The 23,882-nt window shown below is 34.6% G+C and overlaps 1 protein-coding gene across 1 annotated transcript in view; it reads right to left on the bottom strand.

Annotated features, from left to right (window-relative positions):
• Window positions 1-23,882, bottom strand: part of MAP3K2 (mitogen-activated protein kinase kinase kinase 2) — a 96,577-nt gene that overhangs the window by 37,323 nt on the left and 35,372 nt on the right. Inside the window, 6 exon segments of the mRNA XM_055316050.1 lie at window positions 106-193; window positions 618-731; window positions 6,222-6,321; window positions 7,872-7,912; window positions 8,540-8,658; window positions 10,758-10,826. Of these exon segments, the coding sequence (XP_055172025.1) occupies window positions 106-193; window positions 618-731; window positions 6,222-6,321; window positions 7,872-7,912; window positions 8,540-8,658; window positions 10,758-10,764 (469 nt within the window). The 5' untranslated portion in view covers window positions 10,765-10,826.

A 23,882-nucleotide genomic window follows, 5' to 3' on the forward strand; every position in this document is an offset into this window, starting at 1 on the left:
TAGACTGCTCTTTATCATGGTTATGTTTAGGTGTTACCCTACGTTAAAGGATTGAGAAGAAAATAAGAAATTTCCCATTTATGGTTCAGACACTAGCATTCTTACCTATTATAGAAAGTCGCTTTTTCCTCTCTGCTCCAAATACTGTGTTATCCAAATCTTCTAGTGATGGTAATGGTTCTAAGTTAGTAGCCTACAAAGGAAAAAGAATGATTAATGCTATTCTTCCCCTTGGGGCTTCAAACAGAATCCTTTTTCCTACCAAATACAACCTAGATATTCTATATTGTTTGTAGGTCTTACCAAATCTACTTTTTGAAATTTTAATTCCAGTACAGTTCTTCCCCAAATTCTCAGTATTTCTATTATTTTCATATGTATAGTACATTATACTTATTTATAATTTTGGCTACATAGTTTTGAGGACCAAGTATATTAAGCTAGCAATACAATATGTAAGTTTACATTTCATTATACTAAAAAATATCAATGATTATAGAATGTAACTATGTTTCATATACTTTCATAGGCTATAATCCTAATAAATTATAAAAATAAATTAATTATAATAAAATTATAATTCTATAATCCTTGCTGAAAGAAATCTCAATTCATACCTGTGTATTTCCATTTATCACAAGTAATATCTTGAGGCTCTTCATATGAATACTACGATCCAGCAATTCCACAGCTTTGTCCAAGTCATCTTGGGTAGTTAATGGAATTACCAACTAAACAAAAATGAACACAGTGAATTATGTAACCATCTCACCAGATCAAGTCCTTGCAGGAACATCTCTATTACTATGGAATTACAAATTTCAAAATACCCTGGCTCTTTGATTTGTCATTGTAATGAAATTCTGAATGAATACATGTATCTAGATCATTTCACTCTTCCCATCCTACTACCACTAAAATTATAGACCGGATACAGACAAAAACATTTTTGCTTTATTAATTAAATTCTTCTAGAAAACACATTTAAAGATTAATCTTCTAGGATACTCCCATAATGCTGCAAAGTGTAGCAGAGTACCTTCATCCCAAAACAGCATTAAGGAGCACACACAAAAACTATATAAAATAAAGGTATCTTTCATATGCATTCATGAAACTCACATTTTTCTCCACAGTAATTATGGATCTGCATTCTCAACTAATGTGCTTACCAACACCCCAAATACAATGAACATCTGTAGCAGCTGCCATGGAGGGGGCCACTAGCAATGTACCTGCAATCTACAGTCCACATGGGGCTCCCATCTCTGACTCTGTGACTTGACCGCTACACTCAAAACAAACTAAATGGGTCAGCCATCCAAAGTAAATGCTAAATGTGGATATATGTTTTCACTAGTTCTCTCATGGATCAGACATTATAAAGGACAAAAGCAGGGATGCCTGGGTGGCTCAGTGGGTTAAGCAGCTGACTCCTGATTTCGGCTCAGGTAATGATCTCAGGGTCCTGGGACTGAGCCCAGCGTCAGGTTCCACACTCAGTAGGGAGTCTGCCTGACGCTTCTCTTTCCCTCTCTCCCTCCCGCCACCCACATCCACTCAGGTGTGTTCATACTTGCTCTCTAAAATAATAAAATATTGAAATAAATAAAGGACAAAAGCAGCTAAGAAGTCTATGAGGAAGCATGACCTACACAACTTAAGAAAATCAAAACTTTTTTAAATGTAAACTTAGCTAAAGACAATTGTCAATAATCTTCACTATATATTCCAACTCATTGAAGGATGGACAGAATAAAAACAAATGAACAGATTCCATACCTATTACCCTGCTCTAATTAAATAGTATAGAAGCCTTCAAATGTAAATACCTAGTTTGGGGTTCTCTACAGTATAAATTCCTTGAGGACGAGGACACTAATAGTTGACACAGAGCATGGCAAAGAGCAAACGCTTGGTAAGTACCGTTTAATGGATATCATAAGATTAAAAACTTCATCTGTAACTAAACCCACTAAGCTGCCATGGTTGCATTCTCTGCAGATTTCTTTTTGGAAAACAGTCCTTGTTTTAACAAAGGCTACCAAACACAAAAAATGTGGATTCTGGACTAATGTGAATTCTATCCTGAAATCCATTTAAATTCACTTACTGTGTATTATACACTTATTGTGTATTAAATTCACTTACTGTGACGTTATACTGTGACGTTATACTGATTTCTTTTTGTAGCTATTTTTGTTGTTTTGTACTATTCCAACTTACCTACTCACCAGGCCTTTTTTTCCCCTCTATGAGAATACTTTTCTTTTTTTTTTTAAAGATTTTAAGATTTTATTTATTCATAAGAGACACAGAGAGAGAAAGAGAGAGACAGAGACACAGGCAGAGGGAGAAGCAGGCTCCGTGCAGTGAGCCCAACGTGGGACTTGATCTCCAGGATCACACCCTGGGCTGAAGGCGGCTCTAAACCACTGAGCCACCTGGGCTGCTCAAGAATTTTTTTCTAATAAAAAAAAAAAAGAGTATTAACTGTTTGGTATCACAGAATAAGCACAAAGGAAAAAAAAATCGTTTCATTTTCCTTTTAATTATGAACCATATTAGTACATCTTGTTCTTATTTTTAATATTCTTTTAAATTGTATTTTAAGTACTAGAAAACATTTTAAGGCACTGATGATTTTTTTTCCAGTTTTTCCCTTGAAGAGAAAACCTGAATATTTAATTCACACATTTATTAATAATTGGATTGTTTACTTCTCCAAGATACTATTGCTTTTGGGAAGGAAAAGACACTAGTTTAAATCACAGTAACAAAATATTAACATTAGTGATTCCGTTCTTCCTGAGTTTGCTAATGTGAAATCTGGACATTCTGGAGGAGGATGAAGATTGGTAGCTTGGATTACTGCCTACGGTTTTGATGTGATCCCTTGTATGTTCCGTTACCTATTATCAATTTTAACAATGAGGACTAAGAGTCCAGAACAAGTCTCAGCTTGTCTAAATTACGTTAAATAAATCACACAATATTTTCCTGCTTAATGAATTCATTTCAGCCTCATTCATGAAATCTACTTCCTTCTGCCTTAATATTGATGCATTAGTTGTTAGTTGATATAAATCCTTTCTGGAAACTAAAAACTGAGTCCAAAAACCCATTAAATAGAACCTAAATTTGAGAGAAATGACTTATTTGTGACTTTACACAATGAAATATAATAGTCCATTAAAAGGTTTTCCTCCTCTAATCATCTAAAATGAGAAAGATCTTAGAAAATTCACTTACCTTGCCTGAACATCCTCACATCCATCCCCCATGACAACACACACACATACTCAACACTATTAGATAAAGAGGAGCCCAATTACCAAACCTAACCAATCCCAGCTTAAATTTCCTCATTGTTTCAATTCTGGAAAACTTTAACAAACTTTAAACAAAGTTTAAAGAATAATGGTTCTCTCAGAACACAGGGATTTATACTATGCTGGAAAAAAATATAGAATTGGGTAATTACATAAATGAGTTTTGCTTGTCACAGGTCCACAAAACTAATAGACTTTATAAGCTTTTTCCCAGTACCCACACTGTGGAAGGGCATGCATTGGGTTTGTCATGGTTAACTCACAGAATCATAGAATCTTTAACTTGCAAGCAATTTTAAACAACATAATCTTACCCTAATGTCTCTTCTACCACATTCCTGCCAAGATGCCACCCATACATAATGGCAGAACCACTCACCAGAAATCCTTCAGAAAGCATGAGAAAAAGAAACTGAAAATGGAGAAACTTTCCAATTTTTAGAAAATGGGAGAAGGTCCTGAAACTACAGATCAGTTAGCTTGATGTCAATCCTCAAGAAAACTCTAGAAAAAATTATATAAACAAATGGGAGACCTCAGAAAAGAAAAAGCAATTCTAGAAGCTAGAACATATACAACATGAACAAGTTATGTCAAGCTAGCCTCATTTTTCTTGATAGACCTACTAGACTGGTAATCAAGACAATATTGTAGTCTTAATGTATTTTGGCATTTTAAAGTTTTCCATCATATAATTTTAGACCAAACAAAAACAAAGATACACCTGGTTCCCCTAAAATCATAACATGAAATAAAGAATCAAATTCAAGCCTGTTTATACAGGAAAAGGTTCAACAAAACACTGGTAGGGGAATGAGGAAGACAGGGGAGAAGGCCCATAAAGAGTGTGTTATCCAGCAAGTTACCACTATGGTTAGTGGAACCAATCCGTCCCCACTTCCCATCCCAACCTTGAGTCTCATTCCCATCACCCCCCTGGCACCCCCACCTGTACTTGAGCATACGTCCTACAACTGTACCTCTGAAAAGCCCTCAGAGCCTAAGGGGCTGGCAGCTGGAAATCAGGCCAGCACAACAGAAATAGTTAAGTGCCAATACAATAGGGCCAGGCAACAAGACGTGTTCTTGGCTAATTGAAAACCCAAAAAGTATTGAAAAAATAATGTTAATGAAAAAATAAAATGTTAAGGTATTACTATAGTATGATACTCATCACTTTGTTCAGGGATAATATTTGTTTGGATATAGATTTTTACTTTATCAAAATATTTTCTGCTTTCAGCTGTAAGTGGTTTCTCTAGACAAACTACATTTACATATTTTTTGCTTTAAATTAGTAATAATTCATTTGAAAATCTAGTATTTGAAAATATTTTATTTGCACAATTCTTTAACATTTGCAAAGCACTTTCACATGTTTTCTCCAGTTAATTTCTAGTAAGCTCTCTACCTTTCTTCATTCCCATTAGCATTTTTTCTATTCCTAAACATATTAGTCTTTTCATCTTAGGATCGATCTCTGTAGGCACTGTTCTCAGCTGCTCTACCAGCAATGTTCTTCTCCTCAAACCTTTTGCAAGTCTGACTACTTTAAGGCTCAGTAATGAAATAATGAAATATTACAACCTCAGTTCTTCCTTAGTATTATCTAAATCTGTTTAGACACCTACTGTCTTGCCTTTATTCTTTTTAATGATATTTAATGCATGTCCTTAAAATAACTTCATATATTTGAACAACTCATCATTTAATTGCCTGCTTCTACCATAAGTCTATAAACTTCATATAGGGTGCAACTCATAAATCACAGCATTATGCCTGGCAAATTCAACAAGTATTTTCTCAGGAAAACAAGAACAAATTAACTGATCACTAAATTGTCCCTGAAAATTTCAAAATTCAAGATCTTGAGATCTCATAGGATCTGAAAGAAACCTCAGAGATTATCTCATCCAATCTGAATTTTACAGAAAGTTCAAAAGAGGATTTTCCAGAACACAGAGCTCCTCATTGCCAGAGCAAGCCCTTAAATTTACACGTACTGACTCACAAACATAAACATAATGATCTAATCAGGTCCTAACCAACACAAAAGATTTCTTTAAAGTTTTAACTAAACTATCTGACTACCAAAGCTCTGTTGCCTCTACAGCCAAGTGTAGAGTATAAGAAAAAAAGATAGTTCATCAAAAAGTAGAGTTATAAGAAAACATAAATAAGCAGCAAGTTTTTTAAAAAAGATTTCATTTATTTATTGAGAGAGAGACAGAGAGAGCGCATACCACATGCGTTCACACACGTGGCAAGTGGGGAGAGGAGCAGAGGCAGAGGGTGAGGGAAAGAATCTCCAGCAGATTCCCCATCCAGCGGGGAGTCTGACTCAGTGCTCAATCTCACAAGCCTGAGGTGACCACCTGAGCCAAAATCAAGAATTGGACACTTAACTGACTGAGCCACCCAGGTGCCCCAGCAGCAAACTTCTAAGTAATACATATATTTCCTCCTTCGATATATTCTTATTCAATTATTTGCATAGTGGCACCTATAAATACTTTCCACAATGGAAAAAATACATTTCACTTAAATTTACAGCTTTACTTGTACTATTTTATTTCTCTAACATACCACATCCTTATTAATCCCTAAATAAACATTCCTAAAATAATCTTTTTTTAAAAATTTTTATTTATTTATGATAGTCACACAGGGAGAGAGAGAGAGAGAGGCAGAGACATAGGCAGAGGGAGAAGCAGGCTCCATGCACCGGGAGCCCGATGTGGGACTCGATCCCGGGTCTCCAGGATTGTGCCCTGGGCCAAAGGCAGGCGCCAAACCGCTGCGCCACCCAGGGTTCCCCTAAAATAATCTCTTAAATGAACATAGTACTTTCCAAAATAACAGCTACTGAAAGTTAAACTGTATGTTTACCTCATTATTGGTATAATGGAGATCCATAGACTGTCCAAAGGCAATTTTAGCCTTAGATCTCAGATCTTCCAGTTTAACTGGTCTGGAGAACTGAAGGATTCTGCATAAACAGAATTTAAAGAGAATTAATTTTCCTAGACATAGTTAAATAAGATAACATACTTGTAACAGTTATCTCTTGGATAGAGAAACACAAAATTAAGTCTGAAACTATTAAATGAATATTAAAAAGCAATTGTAAAATGATCATTGAAGAAAGTGATTAAAACTAAAGTTTAGTTAAGTATAAATACCTATACCTATATATACCTATATAACGGAATGCAATGAAACTGTTAAAAAGAATAAAGTTCCTCTTTGTGGGTTTAAATTTTGATTTCTGTACCCTTATCAACTCAACATTTTTTTTTTATTTACTTATGATAGTCACACAGAGAGGGAGAGAGAGGCAGAGACACAGGCAGAGGGAGAAGCAGGCTCCATGCACCGGGAGCCCGACGTGGGATTCGATCCCGGGTCTCCAGGATCGCGCCCTGGGCCAAAGGCAGGCGTCAAACCGCTGCGCCACTCAGGGATCCCTCAACTCAACATTTTTGAGCAACTACATGTAAAGATATTCCCCAAATAAATATTTTTTTAATTAAAAATTTGCAATTCTAGTATTTTCTTCCTATGCTACAAAGGATTAGCCTATGTCTCCCTGGGGAGCACACACCTAAGCTTGGAGATTACTAAACTGTAAACTTTGTAAGGGGGAGGGACCATGTCTGTTTTGCTCACGTTATTCCTTCAAGGCCTGGTACTTACAGTACTTAATAAATACTGCTCAGTGAATGGAAAAGAACTAAAGAAATATCCATAAAAGAACAATAAGAGGGTAAAAGTAGATTGGACAACTGGATGGTATATATGGTATACCCCATTTTTTACAGACATCTCTGTGTAAAACAGTTTTACATCTTTAGGTTATATGACTTATGAGCCTTTTTAAAGTCCTTAAAATAGATAGTTCTTTCATTAAATGAATGTAATCAGACACTAATAACAGAAATGAAATCCCACCTTCAACTCCTATTAGGCCTTGTTAGCAATTTTGTTGTCAACCACCACCACCACCACCACCACCCTTCACCACTGCACTAAGATACAGATATCCAGTGGAAGGTTAGACTTATCCCTATGGTAATTAATTTATAGCCACCATTCCAACTTATCTTCCTCAGTGTTACTAAGTAAATACATGTCATATGATTGAGGTCTATTGAATCAAAATTATGAATGTTAATTCCACATACATAAGTTCTATATAAAATCTGAAAAAAAATCTGAAGGGATGATATAATTATGATAAGGAGAAATATATTTACTTTCCCCTGAGTAAAAATAAAAGGAAATGGTAATATTTAAAGGCTGCATTATGCAATGACCTTTTTACTTCCCAAAATAAAAACATTAATTGCTCCTAATGTTTAGCCTAAATTTTGAGATTCTATTTTAAATATATGTTATACATTATGAAGGACTATTCTATTCCATTCTCAATTTGTAAGCCATGAACCTCCACTAAAGTCCACAAAAAGCCTTTAATGGCTTTAATTATGATTCATTTGATTAAATCAAGAAACTGATATGTAATATTTCTTTCTTTACCTTTTTTCCCCTCTATGTTCAAATTTGACTCGAACATCATTCTGTAAGAAAATGATAAATCATTTCAGAGATCAGATAAAATTTCTAGAATTTCTAGGTCTTTTTTTTCTTAGTCACTCTTTTTTTTTTTTTCCTTAGTCACTGATTAAAGATAGAGTGGAAGGAAAGGAGACTTCATTTCAGTGTGAACTCCAATCAACTGATAGTGTCTGCCAAAAAGCTGATATGAGAATTGTGTTGCTAAACCTGAGCTGAAAGCAAAGAGCACCAAGATCTCTCAGTGTTAGCACCATGGGTATGAGATACTTGCTAATCCTATTAGAGGGAAATGTAGAATATTATATTCCCACTTTCCGTGTTGATCATCCCAAACTTTATAAAAATCAAAATGATGCTCATTTGCAAATAGACAATTTTTAAATAAAAACAATTTGCTTATCTTAAGTGCTTTAAGAATGGATGAAATATCAGCATTAGAGAGCAGCTACCACATTAAATGAAACTCTACCATTTTTAAAAATGCCCATCTGGAAAAATGTATGACAAGCAACAAAATATCTGACTCAAAAGCTAGACTTAAACCTTAACAAACCGTCTATAAGATCAAGATATTCAGGACAAAGAACTTATATAACAATATGTATTTATTAAAATATTAAAACAAATACCTGCTTTGTTGGTGATGAAGACTTTGTTTTTCTGGTTTCCTGTAAAGATAATGCTGGTCGACTGGCTTTATGAAGAACAGCCAAATCTTGCATGATTGAGTTCAAAGCTTGCTGATCATCTAGGCATTTTCAAAGTAACATAAACACAGAATTGTAATTTCAATATGTATTTATCATAGATATTAAACACAAAGCTGATCATGAAATTTAATGCAAAATACATTACATTAACACAAAAAATGCCTCTAGCACATTTTCAATGCCTAGACTTATTTTGGTGAAATAAAATTTTAATTATTTAAAAACTGAAGACAAGTAACATTAAAGCTGCACTAGACTCAAGCATTCGCATCACACTAGGTGTGACACAGGCAAGATAAAGTCATTCTGATTCTTTTAACAATGTAACATCCTAGTATATGTGTTAAAACAGTCCCATCAAAACAAGTTACTTTCTGTGACTCCTTAATAAAATATCAACAGAACATCTAAAAGTTTAAGCAAGTGGGGTGGGGGAAAAAGACTTTCATCATTATTTGGCATTTATGTTCAAAGTACAGAATTCCTTTTAGAGTTTTTCATCAGTACTTCAAGTCAGAAACAAAAAGCTTTATCTGTGGATAATGACCTACTGATATTTGGAAGTGTTTTCTTTAACTTCCTCACCATAAAGTTCAACAAGACTACACACATTTAACAGACTATTTAACAATCTCAGCCAGTAACAACTTAAAAGGTAAAAATGTAAGTAAAACACATTCCTTAGAAAAAAAGCAGTGAATCCATAAAACTAAGTGAAAGGATCATGAACCATGAACTTTTTAATTTCTTCCAAATATATCAAAAATTTCTAAGACTATAAGCATGAATCTCCTAGTAATACCAATTACATGCTCTCTGGAAAAGGTAGGGATGACTTAATTGATTTTCATTAGTAAATCAATTCTACTAATGATAATCAGCAAATGATCAACAAAGGAATTGAGGGGCTTTCACAGCTTACATTTTAAAATTTACTGTTCTGGTGACGAGTAATTTATGTTTCAGAGTAGTAATAATTAAAACATACTTTATCTTGTAAGGAGAAATCACTAAAAAGAATGTAGCAATTCAATGGCTTCATCAGCCCTTCAAACACACAAATAGCTGACTTCTCTAATGTATTAATTTTTTTATAAGACTCAATCTATTCTGTCCTATAATGAAATTATTTGTATATTAAAATTAAAGTTAATGATTCCGCAAGTTTATTAATAAATGCCATGTTTAGAGAAAATATTATAATCCCTCATAAACTATTTTTTTTACAATAAAATTTTATCATGCTAGCTTCGCCAAATAGCAACTGAGCCAATTGGGTATAATGTAATCACAAAGTGTGTTCTGTCCACAGGTCTAAGCCAGACCATGTCATTTATTGATAAAAATAAGTCTGCCCTTAGGGGGAAAAAAATAAGCTGAGAATGATCTCAATTAGAATAAAATTATCTCATATAACCTTCTTAAGAAAGATAAGATCCCTAATCTTACACTGGGGAGAAGGGAACTCTAATACTTAAACATATGTATTCATGTTCTAATTATTTTCTTCAGTAGGAAAAACTTAAACACTTGAATTTAGGTATTTTCTCATGTCTAACATCACAGCACCAAAATAAATGCCTGGCTTAAATCTCTTATCACGTTTACATATACTAATTTCCTTGTTTAAAAAAATGAGTATACTTTTTCTATCATAGATATAAAAAAAGAGGACCATCTGAATAAATAACTTCTTAGAGAGATGACATGTAAACAAAGGGCAATTTAAAAGTCAGGTTTCTTTATCTAGTATTCTCTCTGGATATCAGACTCTAAGTAAGTCCCAATCCATCTTAGCAGTTTATTTTAAATGTCCCTATTAGAATATCCTGCATGAAACAGTCATTCCAAATCTGTAAGTTAACTCAAAAAGTGCTCTAACTGAAAAGCTATTAAGTAAATAAATATAAAACATTATGTAAGTCTACCACATCTTAAAACTTCTTTATAAAAATGTCATACACGTGAAGAAAAATTTTTCTTCCCCGTTTTATCCTTTAATTACAAACAAAAGGGAACCCTGTTGGGACCCTTCTCACTTCTGAGAGCTTTCTCTGTATCTTTACTTAATAAACTTTTATCCCTTTACTCAAAAATTAATTAATTAAAATAAAATAGTAAGAGACAAAAAACTCACCCATCATGGCAACCAGCTCAACAATTTGAAAATTAGGAAAATGGTTCTTCCATCAGCATTCTTTACTGCCTTAGGAGGAAAAAATGAATATATCAGAAATTAAAAAAAAAAACAGAGGGGCAAACAAAAAAATCAGAATAAATAACACTAATGAGAATAATACAGTGTTAATACTTTACACATTGTGCTGGGAGAAGTGCTTTATTTTTGCAAGATACTCCACTCCATTACTGAGAATGAACTAACGATCATTATTATGCCATATTAAATTTAACTCAGTATTTTTCGGGCTCTTGTCTATCTAAGCTAGAAAAAGAATTTTTCAAAGTCAAAAATCTTTTTATCTCCCCCCAAGTCAAAAATCTCTTCTTTTTTAATTAAAATATTTTATTTATTTATTTGAGAGAGAGAGCAGGGGGGGAAGCAAAGGAGGATGGAGAAGGAGGCGGAAAGAATCTTAAGCAGACTCCATGCAGAGCCCAATGTCGGGCTTGATCTCATGACCCATGAGATAATGACCTTAAGTCAAAACCAAGAGTTGGAGGCTTAATTGACTGAGCAACCCAAGCACCCCAGCAAAGTCAAAAATCTTGAGAAATAACCTAATAAACTCAAATTCCTATAGGGCAACTATAAAAATGAGTGGAAAAGGTCACATTCAGAGACAAAAAAAGGAGAACATCAACTAAAGATAGAAAATATCCACAAAATTTTTCTCTTCCATAAAAGAAAAAATTGTCAGAATCAACATTTTCAGAACCCTGGAATTACCCAAAGGCTTGCAGCAATATGGGCAGCATTTAAGAATCTTGGTAAAAAGAGAGTCTCTAACTTTTTCTATTCCTATCTCTCACCCTTATCCCCAGCTCCAAAACAGCAATGTAAACCATGAAAATAAGCAGCCTGACTGCCCCTGGAGAGGGCAGAATGGAACTAGAACTTCTTCAGTCTGATTCCCCAAAAAATGTCATATGGCCTATCTAGCAGTTGGCCAGTAGACCCAAGAAAGGCTGACTTTATTTAACCTGACTCAAAATTCTTCCATTGCAAAGAGCTTGGAGTGTTTGTTGAATCCCACCAAGAGTGGGGCCCAGTGGTTCAGTGTGATCCTGGGGTCCTGGAATTGAGTCCTGCATCAGGCAACCTGCAGGAAGCATGCTTCTCCCTCTGCCTATGTTTCTGCCTCTATTCTCTCATGAATAAATAAATACAATCTTTGAAAAAAAAAAAAAGAAAGAAAGAAAGGGAAAGCAAGCAAGCTACCAAGAGCAACTGCTGCATATCTCAACCATCTGAGAAAGGGGAGAACTGTTGGAGCAAACAATAGGTTTTAGACAAGTTGAGGAATGGGATTTCAGTAAGGACCTCTGAATAGCTCCAACAGATTCCTGGGACTCTAGAAGTCACACAAATGCCCAGAACTGTTGCATAATCAAGAAAGGCCAAAGAATGCCATAGGCTTTCACTTGACAACTAAACCAACTGAGGATTCTTCTTCTTCAGTGACCACACACAACACAAAATATAAACTTAAAAAAAAAATCAGTGCCCCAAAGTCACTAAACAAATAAAAACAATAAACAAAAAGCAGTGGGGTAGGAGGAGAATCTGAGTTCCAGGGATGACACACTATGTTTTCAAGAAAAAATTGTAAGATATATAAATACAGCATGACCTATATACAAGGGAGAAAAAGCAATCAGTGGAAACTGACCCTGAGGGAGCTCAAATGTTGCACTAAATAGACAGATTAAATCAGCTATTTTAAATATTTTCAAAGAACTAAGGAGGCCATGACTAAAAACTAAAGAATGTATGAAAATGATGACTCATCACACAGAATATAAATAAAAAGCCAAAAATGTTAAAAAGGAACCAGACAGAAATTTCAGAGTTAGAAAATATAATATCTGAAACCAGTAAGCACACCAATATATGCATAATGGATTCCCAAAAGAGGAGAAAAATAAAGAGGCAGAAAGAAGAATATTTAAAAAATAGTGAAAAACTTCCCAAATTTAGTGAGAAACAATGTACACATCCAAGAAGCTCAACAAACTGCAAGTAGGATAAAATCAAAGTTATCCACACGTAGACACATCACAAACTAATGAAAGATGAAGAATCTGAGAGCAGCAAGAAAGAAGGAACTCATCATGTAAAAGGGTTGCTCAACCCATTGTTGATAACATAATAAGGCAGAAAGTAGTGGGTAACATTCAGAGTGCTGAAAGAAAAAGACTACCAAGCAAGAATTCTATATCTAGTAAAACCACTCTGCAAAACTGAAAGCAAAATTAAAACATTCCTACATAAACAAACACAGAGAATTCATTACAACTGGAATTTCCCTGTAATACAAAAGGATGGGGATCCCTGGGTGCCTCAGTGGTTTAGCGCCTGCCTTTGGCCCAGGGCGTGATCCTGGAGTCCCGGAATCGAGTCCCACATCAGACTTCCTGCATGGAGCCTGCTTCTCCCTCTGCCTGTGTCTCTGCCTCTCTCTCTCTCTGTTTCTCATAAATAAATAAAATCTTTTTAAAAATACAGAAGGAGTCCTTCAGGTTGAAATATAAAGGATACTAGACAGTAAATCCAATTCACATGAAGAAAGAGCACCAGTAATGGTAATTACATATCTAAAAAGACCACAAAACGTGTTGTTTCTTTTCATTTCTTCTATATGTGAACACCGTGTATACAAAAGCCATCCCAAAGATGTCCACATGTCATTTCCTAGAACATTTGCATATATATTACCTTACATGGCAAAAGGAACTTTGTAGATAAGATACATTAACAAATTTAAGATGAGAGGATTACCTTGGATTATTTGGTCAGACGTAACATAATCACAGGGATCATTATAAATAAAGGAATAAGGAATAAGCAGGAAAGTGAGTGTCAGAGTGATGCTGCATAAGAAAAGCTTGACCACTGCTGGCTTGGAAGATGGAATGGGATAGCCATGAGCCAATGAATACAGGAAATTGCTAGAAAGAAGGAAGGAGAGGCAAGAAAAATGGATTTTCCCCCAGAGCCTCCAGAAGGAATATAGCAATGCTGACACCTTGGTTTTAGCCCAGTGAGACTCATATTGGACTTCTGACTTCCAAAACTAATTGTTTTAAGCCACTAAATTTGTGGTAATCTGTTATAGCATGTGTAGTGAGTATTTAAGACCACACTCAATTTCTATGACTTGCTAAAGAACTCAACAGACTCAGCAATATAGTCATACTGACAAGCTATAATTTATTATGGCAAAAGGATACACAGCAAAATCAGCAAAGGGAAACGGCACACAGGGCAAGGTCCAGGGAAGGTCAGGGCTAGCTCTTAAGAATCTTTTAAAAATAGAGTCACAAAGGATATACTTAATTCCTCCTCCTCTCCACCCAGAAATGAGTTAAGACAACACATGGAAAATGTTGCCAACCAGGAAAAATTAGAGACTCAGCACCCAGGGTTTTATTATGAGCTGATCAATAGGTACCCTCTGCCTACCACATACCAAAATTCCTCACAGAAGAAAAGCAGACATTCAGCATAAACTATATTGTTTGTGTAAGCAGCTTAGGCACAGTGAGCCATTCTTATCAGTTAGGCAGGTGTAGACCCTAATAAGTTCTCAGATGCTAGCCAAGGGTGGACCTCTTAAGCAGTGCATTCTAAGTATATGCAGTGAGGCCTGCTATGTTAATTCTTTTCTACACAAGCAACAACAAAAAATACACAGGTTTAAAGAAACTGCATAAAACAATAACATGAAGTGTTTTGTTAGTACAAAACATATAATAATTTGTATAACAATAATAGTACAAAGAAAAGAATTGTTATATAAAAGTGTATATATGCCTTTTAAGTTGATATGAACCCAAATTACATTGCTTTAAGTTATTAATTTTAATAACAGATCAACTCTAAAATTTAAAAAGTTGCAAAAGAAACAGAGAATTAAATTAGCATACTAGAAAATATCTGACATGAAAGAAAGCAGTAATAGAAAAATGAGGAACAAAAAATCCCCGTAACACACATAAAACACAAATACAAAGTAGATGTAATTCTACCCATGTGTAATTACATTAAATGCAAGTGGATGAACAAACTATTTAAGGAATAGGGATTAGCATAAAAGATTAAAAAAACACTGATCCAACCATCATATGCTGTCTACCACAGACACACTTCAGACTCCAAGACAAAATAGGTTGAAAGGAAAAGGATGGAAAAAGATATACTATGCAAGCAGGAGTCAGAAAAGACCTGCAGTGATACTTCTTTTGTTTTTAATTTAAAGATTCTATTTATTCATGAGAGAGAGAGAGAGAGAGAGAGAGAGAGACGATAGACAGACAGATGCAGACTCCATGCAGGGAGCCTGATGCGAGACTCGATCCCAGGTCTCCAGGATCACGCCCTGGGCTGAAGGCAGGCGCTAAACCACTGAGCCACCCAGGGATCCCCAATACTTCTATACTAATAGAAGACAAAATGGAATGCAAAAATTGTTATTAGAGACAAAGGAGAACATTTATAATGAAAACACAGCCAGCTCATCAACAAGATATAACAATTATAAACATGTATACACCTAACAAGAAACTCTCAAAATACAAAAAAAAAAAAATATAGAACTGAAAGGAGAGGGAAACCTGGGTGGCTCAGTGGTTGAGCATCTGCCTTTGGCGCAGGGCGTGATCCTGCAGTCCTGGGATTGAGTCCCACATCGGGCTCCCTACATGGAGCCTGCTTCTCTCTTTGCCTCTGTCTCTGCCTTTCTGTTTCCCATGAATGAATAGATAAATAAAATCTTTTTAAAAAATGAAAGGAAAAACATAATTCAAAAATAATAGTCGCATATCTCAATGCCCCATTTCCAACAATGTGTAAAACAGAAAAATCAGCAAGAAAACAGAAGACTTAAGTAACACTATAAAACTACAACTAATAGACATCTATAAAACACTCAACCCCAAAACAAAAGAATACATATTCTTCAGGAATGCACATAAAACATTTTCTAAAATAGACCACGTTAAGTGATAAATCTCAATAAGTATAAATAAACTGAAGTCATATGAAGTACGTTCTCTAACAACGCAATGAAATCAGAAACTGATAACAGAAGGAAACTGAGAAATTCACAAATGTGTGAAAATTAAACACACCCCTCAAGAACCAAATGAGTCAAAAAAAAAGTTGTCATGAAGGAAATTAGAAAATACTTTCAGATAAATGCAAATGAAAACAAAACATACTGACATTGGATGCACCAAAAGTACAGCTTAGAGAGGAATTTGTAACTGCAAATGTTCATATTAAAAAAAAAAAAAAACCTGCCTCTTTCCATCTCTCATGAATAAATAAAATCTTTAAAAAAATAATAAAAAAAGAAGGATCTCAGATAAATAGCCTAACATCTACCTTTAAAAAAAAAAAGATTTTATTTATTCATGAGAGACACAGAGAGACAGAGGGGCAGAGGGAGAAGCAGGCTCCATGCAGGGAGCCCAACATGGTACTTGATCCTGGGACTCCAGGATCATGCCCTGGGCCGAAGGCAACGCTCAACCGCTGAGCCACCCAGGGATCCCCCGCCTAACATCTTAAGGCACGGGAAAAAGAAGAGCATATGAAACCCAAAGCAAGTGGAAGGAAGGAAATAATAAGGAACAGAATGGAAATAAACTAGAAAATAAAAATACAACATAATTTTTTTAAAATCAATGAAAAACTTGGCTCTCTGAAAAGAGAAATACAATTAATAAACTTTTAGCTAGACTAACCAAGAAAAAAATAGAAAAGACACAAACAACTAAATTCAAGAATTAAAGACAGAGTATTACTACCAACCTTACAGAAACAAAAAGAATAAGGTAATACAAGGACTGTATTTCCAATAAATTAGATCACCTGGATGAAAGAGATAAATTACCAGAAACTACCAAAACTAACTCAAGAAGAAATCTGAAAATCGCAATTCAATATAAAAATTATGAGATTGCCGAAAGTTTTTCATTTCTAGTTCAAATAGAAGTCCAAACCAGATGCCTTCAAACATTTAAGGAAAAATTACCATTGATTATTAAGAGAGAGAGAGAGTATTGAAACCATTATTACTCTAATAACCAAATCAGACAAAAACATTACGAGAAAACTAGATATCCAAGTGAACAGAGATATAAAAGTCCTCAACAAAATACTAGAAAAACCTAATCCAGAGCATAAGAAAAAGGGATTATACACTATGAACATGTGGGATATATCCCACAAAAGCAAGGTAAATCCAGCATATAAATATCAATGTAATAAAAACATTAAAAAATAAAAGACAAAAACTGTATGATCATCTCAACAGACACAGAAAATGCATTTGCCAAAACCAACTGACTGAAATACTCAAAAGACTAGAAGAGAAGGGAATTTCCTCAAGTTGATAAAAGGCATCCATGAAAAATCCACAGCTAACATCATACTTAATGGTGAAAGTCTAGGTGTCCCCTAAGATTAGAAATGAGACAAGGATGTCCAGTCTTGCCACTCCTTTTTAATACTGTATTGCAGGTTCTATTCAGAAGATGTGACAAGAAAATGAAATGAATGGATTCAGACTGAATAAGAAATAAAAAGCATCCCTATTCACAGGTGATAATACTGTATACAGAAAATCCTAATAAATTCACAAAACAAAACCATTATTAGAGCTAATGAGCAAGTTCTGCACAGTTGCAGGATGAAAGATTTTTAAAAATCAGTTGTATTTCCATACACTAATAAAGACTTTATGAAAATGAAATTAAAAATAAATTCCATTTGAATATTAATCAGCCATTAAAAAGGATGAAATCTTGCCATATGCAACAATGTTGATGGAACTAGAGAGTATAATGCTAAGTGAAATAAGTCAGTCAGAGAAAGATAAATACCACATGATTTTACTCCTATGTGAAATCTAAGAAACAAAACAAATGAACAAAGGAAAAGAAGAAAGACAAATCAAAACCAGGTATTTATATACAACAGATGGTTACAGATGGTGGTGATGGTGGTAAATAGATGAAGGAGATTAAGCATACACTTACCTTAATGACCACTGAGTAATATACAAAATTGTAGAATCACTATATTGTACACCTGAAATTAATTTAATACTGCATATTAGCTGCTAAAATTCAAATAAGATTTTTAAAAATCACATAAAAATAAATTCCATTTACAGTATTAAAAAATAAATTATTTAGGAATAACCTTTCAGGCAGAACTGCCATCTTTCAGTAATTCGCCAAAATGACCAACACAAAGGGAAAGAGGAGAGGTACCCGCTATATGTTTTCTAAGCCTTTTAGAAAACATGGAGTTGTTCCTTTGGCCACATACATGCAAATCTGTAAGAAAGGTGATATTGTGGATATCAAGGGAATGGGAACTGTTCAAAAAGGAATGCCCCACAAATGTTACCATGGCAAAACTGAAAGAGTCTACCATGTTATTCAGCATGCTGTTGGCATTGTAAACAAATAAAGGCAAGATTCTTGCCAAGAGAATTTATGTCTTCATTGAGCATACTAAACACTCAAAGAGCCGAGATAGCTTCCTGAAGCTTGTGAAGGAAAATGATCAGAAAAAGAAGGAAGCCAAAGAGTAAGGTACTTGGGTCCAACTGAAGTGCCAGCCTGCCCCACTCAGAGAAGCACACTTTGTGAGAACCAAAGGAAAGGAGCCTGAACTGCTGGAACCTATTCCCTCTGAATTCATGGTATGATAAATGTAAAGAAAATAAAAGACCTCAGGGTTGTTAAAAAAAAAAATTATTTAGGAATATATCTAAGAAAAAAACATGTCAGGCAGCCCGGGTGGCTTGGCAGTTTAGCGCCGCCTTCAGCCCAGGGTGTGATCCTGGAGACCCGGGATCAAGTCCCATGGCAGGCTCCCTGCATGGAGCCTGCTTCTCCCTCTGCCTGTGTCTCTGCCTGTCTCTCTGTGTCTCTCATGAATAAATAAAATCTTTAAAAAAAAATGTCTTGTATATACTGTTTATAAAATATTTTAAAAAACCGAAGGTCTAAAAGTACAGAAAGGCATCTCATGTTCATGGATGAAAGACAATATTTTCAAGATAGGAATATTCCCAAAGTGATCTACAGAATCAATGCAATCTATCAAAATTCCATTGTTTTTTTTTTTTTTGCAGAAATGGGAAAGCTGATTTTTAAACTCATATGGAAGTACAAGAGGCCCTTAAGAGTCAAAACAATATTGAAAAAGAAAAAGTTGGAAGATTCACATATCCTGATTTCAAAGCTTACTAAAAAGCTACAGCAATCAAAATAGTGGGAGTACTGACATAAGGATAGACACTAGTGGAATAGAAAATTGAGTCCTGAAATAAACCCAAACATCTGTGGTTAAATGATTTTTGACAAGGTTGCCAAGACAACAGTGAAAGAACAGTCTTCAGTAATGAATGTCATTGAACAACTGGATAACCACATGCCAAAGCATGAAGTTGGACTCCTACCTCATACAGTATGCAAAAAACTAGTTCAAAATGGGATCAAAGACCTAAATGTAAGACCTAAATCCATAAAACTCTTAGAAGGGAAGAGAGGTATAAATCTTCATGACCTTGGATTAGGCAATAGTTTCTTAAATATGATACTAAAAGCACAAGCAACAAATGAAAAAATTGGTCTTCATCAAAACTAAACATTTTTGTGCATCAAAGACACTATCAGCACAGTGAAAAGACAATCCACAGACTGGGAGAAAATATTTGCAAATCATATATTCGATAAGGGGCTAGTATACAGAATATACAAAGAACTACTACAATTCAACAATAAAAGGACTAACACAACTATAAAATGGACAGTGAATTTCAACAGCTATTTCTCCAAAGATAATACAAAACTAGCCAATAAGCACTTGAGAAGATGTTTACTATCACCGGTCATCAAGTAAATGCAAATCAAAACCACAATGGCACACTACTTTACACTCAATAGTATGGCTATAACCAAAATGACAGACAATGACAAATGCTGGTGAAAATGTGGGAAAACTGGAATTATACGAATCACTATTTCAATTCTTAGGTACATATCCAATAATACTGAAAACATATAATCACACAGTAAACATGCACACTAATATTCAATGCAGCATTATTTATAAGAGCCAAAAAGCAGAAACCTCGACATCTATCAACTGATGGATGAATAAACAAATGGCATATATCCGTACAACATGATATTAATTCAGCCATTAAACGGAATGAAGGACTGATACATGTCCCAACATGGATGAATCCTAAAACATTATGGTAAGCGAAATAAGTCATATAAAAGGCCACATATTGTATGACTGCATTTAATATCCAGAATAGTCAAATGTATAGAAACAGAAAGATTAGTGGTTTCCCAGGATGGGAGTATTGGAAATAGAGAATGATTGAGAATAGGTACTAACAAAGGTCATGATATGTTCTGGAATTAGACAGTGGTAATGGCTGTACAACTTTGTGAATATACTAAAAACTGAGTTATATGTATACTTTTTTAAAAAGTGAATTTTACAGTATATGAATTATATCTTGGAAGAACAGAGGGAGAAAGGAAGGGGGAAAGAAAGAAGATGGGAGAGAAAGAAAAGAGGTAATGTAAGTGGGAGATGCTGTTAATAACTAGAGATCATTTGCCCATCTCTAGAAGAGCAACGGCTAACTAAGCTCTACTCAACAGCTGCCTACAGGAATTTAGGCTCAGTTATTGTCAGATATGCTGATTTTTCAAAAAGCTCCAAATTTTAATGTAAGATGTCCTCATTTTCAAATATTAGCAGTTAATTCAAAATTTTTAAAAATCACTGTATTTTCCTTTTATGCTGCCACCTTGCATCTACTGACATTATTTTAGTAATTCTCTACCGGGGGTGGCATGCATACAGTTTGAAAAAACAAATATTACAACACTTTAATTTTCTTTTTAGTTGTGATACTATTTTGAAATGTCAAATAACAGTAAAGAATTTTCAAAGAAAAATTTAAATATATATTAATACATGAAATATAACAAAAAAACATAAAAATGCCCCTTATCTCATCCCAGCAATACTATACCAAAGGTAATTACTATGCTACCTCAGGTTTTAGAGCATTTTAAATAAGGCAAATATAGAGCTAAATTTTAAATAGTTAAGAAACAAATATCTAGGCTAAACCCCTATTTTACAAATGAGAAATCTGAGGGCCAAAAAGATAATTTACTTAAGGTCATAAAGCTGGACAAAGTTAGGACATGAATATTCATTTCTTATTTCTCACTGAAACTTTCTATAATACTGTGTGTATCATTCAAGTTCACCTTTCAAAATGGCTAGCATGGGAAATTCTACCATCCATATACACACAGAGAATGTCACAAAATGGTTGAGGATAGTTTATTCAGTGTACTGTCTTTCTACAAATCTAAATTCTCAACAGAATTTTTCAGTTTTTAACTAAAAATATTTAAGTCAAATCTTGATTAACCTCAAAAATAAAGTATTGTAAACACAAAAATTTTTCTAGTCCAACAAACCAATAATATTCTTTTCAGGAAAAACAATAAAAATTCCCGAAACCACAACTGTTAAGTCAAAGAGGCATAAATCCAATGGAAGTCAGCTCAAGGCTGCACTTATATAGACAGCTACAGTACTTTTACCAATATTCTGAGGCTAAAATTGGAAAAAAACATGGAAATATAGAAAATTGAGTATACAAAAAGTTAATAGGAAAAAAATAAACAAAGGTGAATCACATTTGTACCTGAAAGTTCTTATGCACAACTTGTCATTTTGACATTTATTACTATACACTAGTTTTGCTCTTCTTAAATTTCATATTAATTAATTCACAAAAGACATACTCTTTTGTGTTTATTTTCACTTGACATCTGTTGTGGCTCTGAGATTCTTCCACATTACCTATATGAGTATTTTGTTCATTTTCATTGCTCTGTAATATTCCATTATATGATCATATCTCTACTATCCACTCTATTACTGATGGATATAAATGTTGTTTCCAGTTTTTAACTATTACAAAAATAGGGTCTACAAACCTCCTTGAATATGTCTTTTAGTAAATATAAACACATATTTCCACTGGATATACATCCAGAAGAAACTGCTAGGTCACTAAGACATGTATTTCAACTTTAGCAGATATGGCCAAAGGCTTTTTTAAAGTAGCTGTCAATCTATATACTTCTACTAGAATGTAAGAGAGCTCCAGTTCTTCCACATCCTCACCAACCGTTAGTCATTCTGGTGATTATGATATATCTCACTACAGTTTTAATTTACACTCCGCTAATAATTAATGATGTTGAGTACCATTTCCAAATGGCAGAAGAAATTTTAAAAGCATAATCCTATTACATGCTGTCTACAAGATCTAAGGATATGACAGGTTGAAAGTGAAAGGACAGAAAAAGATAACCCATGCAAATGGTAACTTGGAGAGCGGGAGTAGTTGACTACACCAATATTAGATAAAATAAACTGTAAGTCAAAACTTCTAAAAGATACAAATAAGAACTTTAAATATTGACAAAATGGTCACTTCCTGAAGATTTAACAATTATAAACAAATATTTGCACCAAACAGAACTCCAAAATACATGAAGTATGGACAGAATTAAAAAAGAGAAATACATACCTACACAATAACATTAAAAGTTCAAACCCCACTTTCAAAAATAAATAGAGCAACCACTCAGGCCAACAAGGAAATAGAGGACTTGAACAACACTATAGACCAACTGGACCTAGCAGACCTATATAGAACACTCCACTCAACAACAGAATACATATTCTTCTCAAGTCCACATGGAATATTTTTCTGGATAGACCATATATCAGGACACAAAAAAGTCAATAATTTAATAAGATTAAAATCATACAAAATATCTTTTCTAATCACAGAGGAATGAAACTAGAAATAGAAGGAAAACTGGAAAATTCACAAAGATGTGGAAGTTAAATAGCAAAGTCTTAACCATTGTTTCAAAGAAGTCACAGGGAAATTAGAAAATATCTTGAAACCGACGAAAATGAAAACATAACCAAGACAAAGAATCGTATAGCTGGGGATCCCTGGGTGGCGCAGTGGTTTAGCGCCTGCCTTTGACCCAGGGCGCCATCCTGGAGACCCAGGATCGAATCCCACATCGGGCTCCCGGTGCATGGAGCCTGATTCTTCCTCTGCCTGTGTCTCTGCTTCTCTCTCTCTCTGTGTGTGACTGCATGGAGCCTGATTCTTCCTCTGCCTGTGTCTCTGCTTCTCTCTCTCTCTGTGTGTGACTATCATAAATAAATTAAAAAAAAAAAAAAAGAATCGTATAGCTGTAAATACTTAAGTCAAAATAGATTTCAAAGCAACCTAACTCTAGTTTTGTGGACTGTTCCCTTCACTGTGCAAAACGCTTTTCATCTTGATGAAGTCACAAATAGTTCATTCTTGCTTCTGTTTTCCTTGCCTTTGGAAATGTGCCTAGCGGGGCACCTGGAGGGCTCAGTGGTTGAGCATCTGCCTTTGGCTCACGTCATGATCCTGGGGTCCTGGGATCAAGTCCTGCATCAGGCTTCCCATAGGGCGTCTGTTTCTCCCTCTGCCTCTGTCTCTGCCTCTCTCTGTGTCTCTCATGAATAAATAAAATCTAAAAGAAAAAAAAAAAAGAAATACGTCTAACAAGAAGTTGCTATGGCCAAAGTTGAAGATTGCTGCCTGTGTGCTCCTCTAGGATTTGGATGAATTCTTGTCTCACATTTAAGTTTCTCATCCATTGAGTTTGCCTTTGTACATGGTTTAAGAAAATGGTCAGTTTCATTCTTCTACATCTACATGTAGCTATCCAATTTTCCCAACATCATTTGTTGAAGAGATTGTTTTTCCTTTGTTGAAAATTAGTTGACCATACATACGGTTGAGGGTCCGTTGCTGGGTTCTCTATTCTGTTCCATTGATCTATGTGTGTCTGTTTTTGTGCCAGCACCATACCATCATGATGATTACAGCTTTGTAATAGAGCTTGAAGTCTGGCATTGTGATGCCACAAGCTTAGGTTTTCTTTCTCA

This window comes from Nyctereutes procyonoides, unplaced genomic scaffold, assembly GCF_905146905.1.
Source record: "Nyctereutes procyonoides isolate TBG_1078 unplaced genomic scaffold, NYPRO_anot_genome, whole genome shotgun sequence".
NCBI classification, from domain to species: domain Eukaryota; kingdom Metazoa; phylum Chordata; class Mammalia; order Carnivora; family Canidae; genus Nyctereutes; species Nyctereutes procyonoides.